Source organism: Cyprinodon variegatus, unplaced genomic scaffold (assembly GCF_000732505.1).
Source record: "Cyprinodon variegatus isolate N-32 unplaced genomic scaffold, C_variegatus-1.0 Scaffold873, whole genome shotgun sequence".
Classification (NCBI taxonomy): Eukaryota; Metazoa; Chordata; class Actinopteri; order Cyprinodontiformes; family Cyprinodontidae; genus Cyprinodon; species Cyprinodon variegatus.
The window spans coordinates 57,543-68,266 of NW_015151326.1; the positions used below are offsets into that span (position 1 = coordinate 57,543).

At 39.7% G+C, this 10,724-nt stretch overlaps 2 protein-coding genes across 2 annotated transcripts in view; one reads left to right on the forward strand and one right to left on the reverse strand.

Annotated features, from left to right (window-relative positions):
* The window catches only part of cdc5l (cell division cycle 5 like), a 23,366-nt gene extending 15,493 nt beyond the window's left edge, over nucleotides 1-7,873 (forward strand). The window contains exons 8-15 of the mRNA XM_015397605.1: nucleotides 1,723-1,909; nucleotides 1,984-2,064; nucleotides 2,140-2,391; nucleotides 2,468-2,575; nucleotides 2,655-2,744; nucleotides 2,822-2,953; nucleotides 4,381-4,461; nucleotides 7,550-7,873. Coding sequence (XP_015253091.1) covers nucleotides 1,723-1,909; nucleotides 1,984-2,064; nucleotides 2,140-2,391; nucleotides 2,468-2,575; nucleotides 2,655-2,744; nucleotides 2,822-2,953; nucleotides 4,381-4,461; nucleotides 7,550-7,663 — 1,045 coding nt within the window. The 3' untranslated portion in view covers nucleotides 7,664-7,873. The remainder of the gene's footprint in view (nucleotides 1-1,722; nucleotides 1,910-1,983; nucleotides 2,065-2,139; nucleotides 2,392-2,467; nucleotides 2,576-2,654; nucleotides 2,745-2,821; nucleotides 2,954-4,380; nucleotides 4,462-7,549) is intronic.
* supt3h (SPT3 homolog, SAGA and STAGA complex component) overlaps nucleotides 7,834-10,724 on the reverse strand; it is a 12,713-nt gene continuing 9,822 nt past the window's right edge. The window contains exon 11 of the mRNA XM_015397610.1: nucleotides 7,834-7,980. Within this exon, the coding sequence (XP_015253096.1) occupies nucleotides 7,939-7,980 (42 nt within the window). The 3' untranslated portion in view covers nucleotides 7,834-7,938. The remainder of the gene's footprint in view (nucleotides 7,981-10,724) is intronic.

Consider the following 10,724-nt stretch of genomic DNA (forward strand, 5'->3'; position numbering starts at 1 on the left):
GAGCGCCATTCGCCACAAGGCGAGTTAGTGTAAGAACTAGTGATGGATCTAGTAACACCGATGCGTGGAGCCCAGAGAGCAAAACACTACCGGTGCACGTGTCGTTTCCAGAAAGTCATGTGACCGACACAGAAGCCGTTTCTAACTGACTGACTCACTAAACTCTGTTTAAAAACGTATCTGTCAACATGATGCATCTGCTGAAAAAATGTCTCATATTTTTGCGGTTTATCATTAAAATGATCAAGAATTTTGGCGCCTAAAAGGAACAGAAAGGTTTCAGTCTTGTTTTTATTTTAGTTTTCTCGTTGTGTCATCCTTTTCATCTGAGTAACTGTTTTTACTGTACTTATTGTGTAAAAAAAAAAAAAAAAGACTTAAAATCCTAGTCCACAAGCATCTTCATTCACATTTTCCCCTAAAATTTCTTGTGTGATAATCAAAGACATCAAATATCAAAGATATTTTCAATTTAAACATAGATATGAAATATTACAATACAACGTACAATAACTTAAATGATATAATTCTTCTAGGTCATCAAATCAATTCAGTTTAGTCTGTCCAATAATCTGCCTGTAGTGTCTTTAAATGTCCAGCAGATGTCAGAATCAACGCAGCATCAATACAGTTTGGCTTCGATGCATCAATAACCATCACTAGTTAGAAGCACAGTTGTTCTTCAGTCATGTCCTTTCAGCTTTTATTTTGGTAGGTCTCCCTCCCGTCTGTCCCAGAGGCCCATACAGAGAGCGCACCCCGTCATTTACCAACAGCTAGGCAAACTGTGGCGGTGTAGAGCTGGAGCAACCGAGCCTTCTGAGGGACAACACTATAAAGAGAAGGTTTAATTAAAAATGGGGCTTTTTGGAAGACTGGCTGTGAAGGTGCTGATGGCTATATGAACACAAACGCGCAAAGATTAAAATATTTGTTTTGCTTCGCCAATACCAGAAAGGCTACGCTTTGAGTAATGCACTATATATCACATTAAGTGCTGGGAGTGGTGGCCTAGTGGTTAGAGCAGTGAGAAGGTCCAAGTATCCGGTTCGATCCCCACAGCCTCCACTCTGGGCCCCTGAGCAAGACCGTTAACCCCACACTGCTCCCTGGGCGCCACATGATGGCAGCCCACTGCTCCCCAAGGGGAAGGGTTACATGCAGAGAGTGAATTTCTCCAATGCACTGCAAAAACGATCTAGAAATAAGTAAAAATTTCTTAAATTAAGTGTATTCACCCTTAATTTGAGCAGGTAAATGAGATAGTTTTCCAATGGAATGAGTAATTTTACTCTTAAAATAAGATAATTAGATAATATGCACTTGAAATAAGACAATGCAATTGTGTTTTCTTATTTTAAGTGTAAATTGTCTTGTTCCATTGGCAAAATGTCTCTTTTACCTCCTCAATTCAAGACCAAATGCACTTATTTTAAGAAAAAATGACTTATCTAGATTCAGATTTTTTTGCAGTGGAGATCAATGAAGTTCAGTTTTTATTTTATAATAGTCTCCTGTTTGTTAAATGTTTTTTTAATGATCACTCAGATTTTTTTTTAAATGGATAAAATCACAGCGGCTGTTTTAGGCAATTTTATTTGTAAAGCACGATTCAGTACATGGATAATTCAATTCATAAAGGACATGCCTCACTTTTCAGATTTCTCTTTAATCTTAAAAAAAAACTTGTCTTACCCAGGTATACGTTTTCTGTTGTTAAAGAAAAGCTGTTTTCTCATCGCAGCAAAAGGAGAGCCTGCAGCAGCTGAGACAGGGCCTGCTGTCACTTCCTGTTCCTAAGAACGACTTTGAGATCGTTCTTCCTGAAAATGCAGAGAAGGAGCTGGAGGAGACGGAGATGGAGAGCGGATTCATCGAGGACTCGGCAGACATTGAGGCGCGCAAACAGGTAAGGAGGAAGAAGAGCTCAGAGGACGGGCCCCTCCTCGCCGTGGCGTTGAATTAAAACATTGGTTTCCTCAGGCTCAGCGGGACGCAGAGAGGGAGAAGGAGCTGAAACTTCGACACACCCCCGTTCAGAGGAGCCTCCCCAGACCGACGGAGGTATGATTCGCTCCTCCATGCTAACAAAGCCAGATTTTTGAAGCGCTGGATGGTGATGTGTGGTTCTCCCTGCAGGTAAACGAGTCGGTGCTCCGCCCCTCCTCCATGGAGCCGCTCACCGACCTCCAGGTCGCAGAGGAGCTCATCAAACAGGAAATGATCACCATGCTGCATCACGACTGTCTGCACCATCCATCCACCACCGCAGCCAATCAGCTGCTGCGCGGCAAAGCCAAAGGTCCCGCCTCCACGTCCAACAACGCCTCGCACATCTCCTACCTGGAAACTCACCCCTACAAGCCCATCAGCACGGAGGACATGGAACAGGTCAGACACGCCGTCCGCATGCCGTTACCTGGCAACCAAAGGAGGCGGAGGGTTTCACATGTTGCGTGTTGAACAGGCGAAGGCGATCCTGACGGCGGAGATGGAGGTGGTGAAGGCGGGGATGGGCCACGGAGATCTCAGCATGGAGGCCTACACCCAGGTGTGGGAGGAATGCTACGGGCAGGTAAGCATAGGCTCCTCTTCCTCATCCTCCTCATCCTCCCAGCGTTTCTCCACATTTAACCGTCTCTCCTGCTGCACAGGTTCTGTATCTAGCAGGTCAGAACAGGTACACCCGAGCTAACCTGGCGTCAAAGAAGGATCGGATTGAAAGCCTTGAGAAGAAACTGGAGGTAAGCAGAGAACAGTTCAGTTAAATCAACGTGGCTGTGAGAGTTCTGGTCCAAACCCGCCTCTGTGAACCGTCCAGGTGAACCGCGGCCACATGACGGCGGAGGCCCGCAGAGCAGCGAAGCTGGAGAAGAAACTGAAGATTCTACTGGGAGGATTCCAGTCCAGAGCGCTGGGGCTCCTGAAGCAGCACAATGAACTGTGGGAGCAGGTAGGAGGTTCTGATGAGCCGCTCTCCGCTTCATCGCTGAGGGTCGCCATGTTCACAGCTCAGTGTGACCCGTGGCGCAAGACAAAGGTTTACAGATTCAAGATCAAAATAAAAGACCTTCAGTCCTTTTTTTTGTTTAGAGCAGGGGTCAGCAACCCGCAGCTCTTTAGCATATTTTTGCTTTGTAATGAGAGATTGTCAAAAAATAGAGTAACTTGGAGAGGTGTTTCCAGGGAAGGCTGCTGAATATGCAGCCGATCACAAAGCTGGGAGTGAGAGAAAAAGTGAGATTGCAAAACTTCTGGATAATTTATAGTAGCACAAAGGTAGATTTAAGAAGTGAATTGCATCTCACAGTTACTGGATACGGATCTTGGATCAACTGGATGCTTAAGGTTGGCTGTAAAGCTGTATGTTCCGAAAAGAAGCTTGAAGCGAAGAAAAAGCAAGAGAATGGGGGGAAAAGGAAAATTTCAAAATAAGAGCCTGAAAAACGAGGAATTCGGGACATGGCTGCAGCCTGTCGACGCTAAAGATGCTGAAGGATTTTTCTGTGTTTATAGGAGAGTCATGGTTGTTGATGGCATCAAAATAATTTCTAAGAGCATTAAAAGGGCATTAAAAAGCATTGAACTGGAGTTACTCATGGCTGTATAAACCCTAGAGAAGGTACCGGATAGTTCTTTGGGACATCACCAAGCCAGCTGGAATGCATTTCAGATGCATTAATTATAACCTTAAAGAATCCCGTACTTAATTTCTCCTGCAGGAATGGTGCGACTTCCAGCGCCTAAACAATCCTAAGGACTTACTGTGCAATGCTGAACAACTAAAACTAATTCCATCCACATTGAATCTGAAGTATCTCCCATTGACACATACCTTAAAGGAAATAACAGCAGATTAAATTAGACAACCCACTCGATGGTCACGTTTCATGTAGCATAGCTCAGCAATGCCTGTCCTTCCTAATCCCATAAATATGACATGTCTCCTAATTATGAGATCTTATCTCGTAGTTACGCTTTCAGATTTTTTTTTTTTTTGGGTGAATGCAATATGCCTCCGTAAAGAACAACCAGTTCTTATGTCGTAGTAAAGTGTTTTTTGTTTGTCAATAATTTTTCCGATGAATAGATTCAATTTAAAAAATGGCTTTAAGATTTGATGCAGAATTTAAACCAAGTGAGGCTTAAACTGTGACATGAGTAGTTCTGGATAGAAAGAAAAATAAGTTAATGATAATCATTTTCCTCATGCCAAATATTACTTACTAATTACTGCTGTGTTGCTCTTTCAGCTAATTTCACGTCAGCCTCCGTAAATCTAATTAATTATTTTAATTAGGTTATGGATGTAAGAAATGATCATCATGAAATGAATGAATTCTGCGGTAGCTGCCATGTAATGTCTGTGTTGTCCACCAGGTGGAGCAAGCGGCCACCGAGCTGCAGACTTTCAACCAGCTGAAGCAGCAGGAGGATCTGGCCATTCCCAGGAGACAAGCGGTAAAACACTCAGTACTTCTCTGTCAGGTCGGAGGGGAAAGTTGCAGCAGAATAATACGTTAAAACTTTATTTAAACTCCATAGAAACACGAGATGAAAGGTTTCTGTGATTAATGGGAAGAGAGGCTTCTGTCACGGCTGGCATCGATGTCTCCGTTCCTTTTTTAATTATTTATCCTTTAACTTTTTATTGTTATATTTCACCTTTTTTTAAATATACAGTGTACATGAACATTTCTCATTATATAAATATATATATATATTATATAACATAAAAGTTTCACTTGGGAGCTATTCTTCTATTTGACCTTTGTCAAGTTTAATTAGTTCTTTATCTATGTCGCTGTCTTTTGTCCTGAATGTTGTCCAATTTTTCTCCATTTTTCTTCCATTGAGTTTGTTGAAGTCTTAGACGATGTGTCAGTTTTTCCATGACGTAGATTACTTCTATTATTCCAGTCCATTGTTCTTTACAAGGGTGGTCTGCCCCTTTCCCTATTTTCTCGTAATTCCTTTTGTTGTAGTTATTAACAATATCTTAATCACATACCTGTCTTTTACTCTTACTTTGATATTGTTCAAATTGTAAAGATATAATACCACACAACTCATAGGAATATCATATCCCAGAATCTTCTTCACAGTTTCATGTACATTTTTCCAAAATTGAACAGTTTTAGGACAGTTCCAAAATATGTGAGAGTGGTCGGCGTTCACTGATCCACAATTCCGCCAACACCCCGTGTTTCTATCCTTACATTTATTCTTGACTTTAGGCGTGATGAAAAATCGTATTAGATTTTTCCATGTGAACTCCCTCCATATCCGTGAATTGGTGGATGTCTGATGTGTTTTTCATGTATCTGACATCTCCGTTCCTTTTGAAGTGGGACCGCTGCATAATTTCAGTGAAGGGATCCGACCCTTTATATTTAAAAACAAAATGGATCCGATTTATTCCTGTCCGTATTGCGATTCTGACAGTCCAACCAAGATGGACCCTGGGGTCTATTTAAACTTCCATTCAGCCAGGAAGTGAGACCTTGTGGTGAAGTAGAATATACTGGAAATGAGAAACGTGACGCAGATTTAAAATATCCGCTGTAGGTAGCAGATCTGCTCGAGTCCTGCTTCATGCCAGTGATGTTACGCTACATGACTGGCTGAACGTTGCCTCATGATGTAAAATAAGGTGACCAGATTTCTGAAATCAAATCTGGGGACATTTCCAGCTCGTAGATAAAAACAAAGTACATTTCTTCAAGATGAAATTAGGAAAAAGGGACAGTAATGGTATTAATATTTTAATAACAAAAATCAAGCCGTAAAAGCCAGGAATATATCTCTTAACACTAGTAGTGTTTTAAGATTAATAAAATGAATAAATCCATAGTGTGTTTTTCTTTTTTAAAGTAGAACTGTCTGTGGGTTGGATTGATACATAGAATTAGATTTTAGGAGTCGTCAACTTTGTCATTTAAACCATCACAAGTACAGAGCACTGAAATTCTTTCTCTGTATTTTAACCCATCCCCTTGGGGAGCAGTGGGCTGCCATCATGGGGCGCCCAGAGAATAATGTGGGGATCAGGGTGTAGGTAACATGTAACAAAGGTTATGAAAGGCGAAGACAAGAAGTTAACGCAAAAAATACGTGTCATTGACGTGTAGTTAATGTTAGAAGTAAATGAACCAAATGGCTTTCCATAGTCTGGAGCATCTGTATCATTAGCGTGTCTAATGACTGATGAAGTTTTACCTTATTAATAACAAAACCGAAACTAAATCTGTTGATGGTGAACAAAGTAACTGTTAGACCGGAATATAAAGGGGGGAGAGCTGGTAGCGCTGTGGCTAGCTGTGCTGAGTAGCTAACAGGTTAGCCTCTTTTAGCTTGGTCAGTTACCCATATTAAGCTACGCTACTTTTAAATTCATGTCAATAACAACCGATCGTACAAAGTAGAATAACTTTGTCTAAAATCTTTATGAAAGTAATTTTTAAGATGTTCCATTTGTTCTGCTCTGCCCTCAGACCTTAATGAGAAATTGTCACTTTCTTAAATGGTAAAGCTCAGTTTTAGAACACAGTAATTTTCTACACTAGATCACCAATGAAACGTAAAATAATAGCAAATATAGGGAATACAGTTTGTCTGACGAGAGTTGCTGGGCAGATCTGGTACCTACTGCAGCTACCCGATCCGTCCCGTAAGCACGATCCGTTCTGCGCATGCTCCATCAGCTCGTTTCCAGATATACATCCGGGTCGCCCTAGATTTTAGTTTGTTAAAAAGATCTACATTACGTTTAGTTAGCGTAGTAAACTGTAACGTGTTAAAGGTTAATGTTATTCCTGAGAAAATAAAAGCCTTAAAATTCTGTTTTATCACTCGTCTGTGACCGACCTGCAGCGGAAATGGGATCTATGCTACTTCCAGTCGCTAACTTTTTCAGCTTTGGATTTAAACGTAAATCTAGTCTTTTTGAGTTTTATGTTTTCCTTATGCTTTATAGTTCGTAATCTACAGAAAGAAACAACTAAAATGCAGATAAAAATGATTTATTCATATTTTGCCAGACTGCTCTGAGCATGTTCCGTGATAACGTCAGAAGCAGTTTAACGGAGAAAATGTAAAAAGCATCAAAATTGTCTCACAAAAAAAACATAAAAAATGTATTAAAGATGTGTGTTAGCATTCTTTAGTGAGTTAAGGGTAGAAATAAGTAATTTTAGTACCTTAATTACATTATTTGGACACCCAGGTGTGCTAATGATACGGATGCTGGAGAGGAAAGTGCATTTTGGTGTTTATAAATCTGCCTGTTTTCTAATGGAGTAGCTGTTGCTGGCAAAGAAAATGGGGGAAAAAAATGTTCAACTAGAGATGAAACTTTGCAAAACTTGCAAAGTTACTCTGAAAACATTAAGGTATTCACAGCTTAATTTCTGGATAGCTTTTTTTGTTTTTTTTTTCTATTTCCAAAAGATGTTATTTGGAACAAAAATCACAATTTTTTTTATTTACTATATCTAACAAAGTTTCTTGATATAAATGTATTTATCCTTTTTTTTTATTGTGTTTCCAGGCTCTGCGGGAGGACGTGGACAGGCAGATGGAGAGAGAGAAGGAGCTTCAGCAGAGATACGGAGAGCTTCTGATGGAGAGGGAGTCTCTGCTCAGCAGCACTCAGAAGTTATGATCAGTTTGATTCGCATCTAAAACAAGAAATCTGCCTCCAGTAACTTTCCACCACGTCGTACTGAAACAGCTCGTCCCTCATCACTTCCCAGTCGCTCTGCCTCAATGTGCTGATGATGCTGTGATTCCCAAAGCTGCGCTCTGAGCTTAATCGTCCTTGTTTCTCTAAGTTTTGAATAAAGTTTTTTCATCAATAAAAACCATCAACTTATGTAGTTTTGTGCAGTTTTTATTGCTAAAATATGAACCAAATGAAAATGTCAGTAATCTGCTACATCAGCAGGCGAGGAAAGCCATCCCACTCCTCCTGTAGGCACTCTGGGGAAAAAAAACAACAAAAAAACAGGGTGTTAAGTTAGGAATATTAGGTGGTCAAATATTTCCACAAATCAGGACTTGGATTCAGTTTAAAATGAAAACATGTCACTTTTTCTCTAAGGGCCTCATTCTTTCAGTGGCAGCTGAGATCTTAATTTGAGAGTTAGGCCAGAAAGTATTTTAGTCTAGCTTTTTGGGCACAAATTTAAAAACTGGTTTAAAGCTCGACAATCACTCGTTCTGTCCATTTTCTCATGGCCAGCCCAAAGTTTAACTTCCAGAGCAAATACTACAAGAAGTCCAAAGAACTTCAAGATTAGTCTTTAAACAAAAGATGAAACTTCACGATGTACAGGTAATACTGCAAACCTGAACACATTCTGGGGTCCGTTTAACAAACTCAGATTCAAATTCTCAACTCTACATCTATCTAGCCTAAAGTCAGGAACTCTGAGTGTTCAGTTCCACAATTCATTCAATAAATGTTCACTAGGTCCACTCACAGTTTAACATGTGTGCAATAAGTATGAAAAGCCATTATCAGTGGAGCACCGATTCGACGAGTCACCATGGCAACAGATGTGCCCATTTCACCCCAGTGGAACTAGAGATTTTAATGCAGAAATGCAAAATAAAAAAAATAAGTGTTTAAAAGGCAAAGCGCTACAGCTACAAAGGAGAGGAAGATGGTGAAGGGGAAGGTTATTGCGCAAGTTTTTATGAAGTGGCCTATGGCAGGCCGTTTTCACATTTATTAGAAGCACTCTCACTAAAATAAGAGTCTTCCAGACCAAAATCACCAAAATATTAAATTCTCTGTGAAAAAGTGCCAATCTTTCGTAAATACGATCTTCATCAAATGGACATGCAATGTTTTTAAAACCTAATGTTGGTTATAGATGGAATGACATATGTGTATATATATATACACATATATATATATATACACATATATATATACATATATATATATATATATATANTCTTTATTATATTGTATAGTTGGATGTGTGTATATATTATATAAAACTGTAACTGGAGCATGTAACAAAAGTAATTTCCCTCTGGGATTATTAAAGTATATCTGATTCTAATGCAGAAATGCAAAATAAAAAGAGTTTAAAAGACAAAGCGCTACAGCTACAAAGGAGAGGAAGATGTTGAAGGAGAAGTTTATCGCGCAAGTTTTTATGAAGTGGGCTATGGCAGGCCGTTCACATTTATTAGAAGCATTCTGTCTGTTCCATTTGTAGATCACTAAAATAAGAGTCTTCCAGACCAAAATCACCAAAATCTTTTAAGATCCTCATCAAACGGACATGTAATGTTTTTAAAACCTAATGTTGGTTATAGATGGAATGATAAATATATATATATATTTTTTTTTTTTTTATGGACAAATCTACAACAAAAATGTGACTAAATAATCAGGAAATAAAACAGCCTGTAAAGAGAGAGGAGACAGAGGACACTGAGTTTACTGCAGAAAACCTGCTGCTGACCAGGTTACTTCTGGGAGGATGTTACTATGGCGACTTAAAACGGGTTCAGGAAACTCTTTCTGTGAAATGGAAAAAGAAGCACAAAGGGTCAGAAGAAGAGGAAGAGTTTCCAGTTGTGTGCAAGAATCAAAGATGGCGACGCCACTGTTTGCTGTTGGAAATGCAGCATCCCTGTGTGCAGCGTTCACAGCCAGAGGCAAGTAGTTTGGACTGATTCATCAAATATGAATAAGGAGTAAAAAACATGTACATGTCAAAAATAAAATGACTCTTTTGTTTGAGCAAAATATATAATCGTAACCAAAATAAGAGAAGTATGTTTAGACTATTGCAAAAACATTAATTTTAATAGGAGTCATTTTAGACCCTACTGGAGGAAGAGTGTTGGTATTGGTAGGCTGTGCCTCCTGGCATTAGGGATAAGGGCGCTTTAGTTTTTTCCTTTATAAACTCAGAATTGTACTGTAGAAATGGAAAAATGTTGGAATATTTATCCTTCCAGGGAAAACCAAACTACTGCTAATGTATTCAAACTGATCTATAATCCCTGATTTTAGCTGCTGCAGTCAGGATAGAGCAGCTGACCACAGGACGTCCCTGATCATTCTCTGTAGGTTTGTTTCCATCCTTCACGTCTATCTGGGCTTATTGTTTCCATTTTAATTCAGCAGATTTTCCAGTTTACCTGCTTTCAACCTTTAAATCAAAGACAGACACACTTCTGAACATTTTTAAGCTTTTTCAGACCCTAAATTCATCCCTAAATGCAAAGTAGTTCGCTGATTAATCCCTGCAGTGAAAAATGTGTTAATTAATAGCAACAATATTGGTTTAGGTCCCTGTCACACCTTGCCGATTTAGCCAGCGTATGCCTGATGTCCCACAATCCCCTAAAACACTGGCATACGCTGAACTTTCTATGTATTTTTTCTGTTTTGGGCGTATACATAGTATATTTATAACGAGTGCAGACTTTATGTCCAACAACATCCTAACTTATGCATAACGCACGGCAGCGTAATGCCCATGAAATAATGCGCATCATTTCAAAGCATCAGTTAAAGCTGCTCCCCTCAGCCGCATCGATGCGCCCAGAGGAGCCCGGTCTGCATGATAAAATGTCTTTGATCACGGTATTAACCTAGCTGCTGTTTGTCGCCCACCCCTAAAAAAAAAGAAAATAAATAGAAATAAAGAAGGTTTGCAGTCGCAGCAGATTCAGCGTCATGTCTGCTAGGAAGT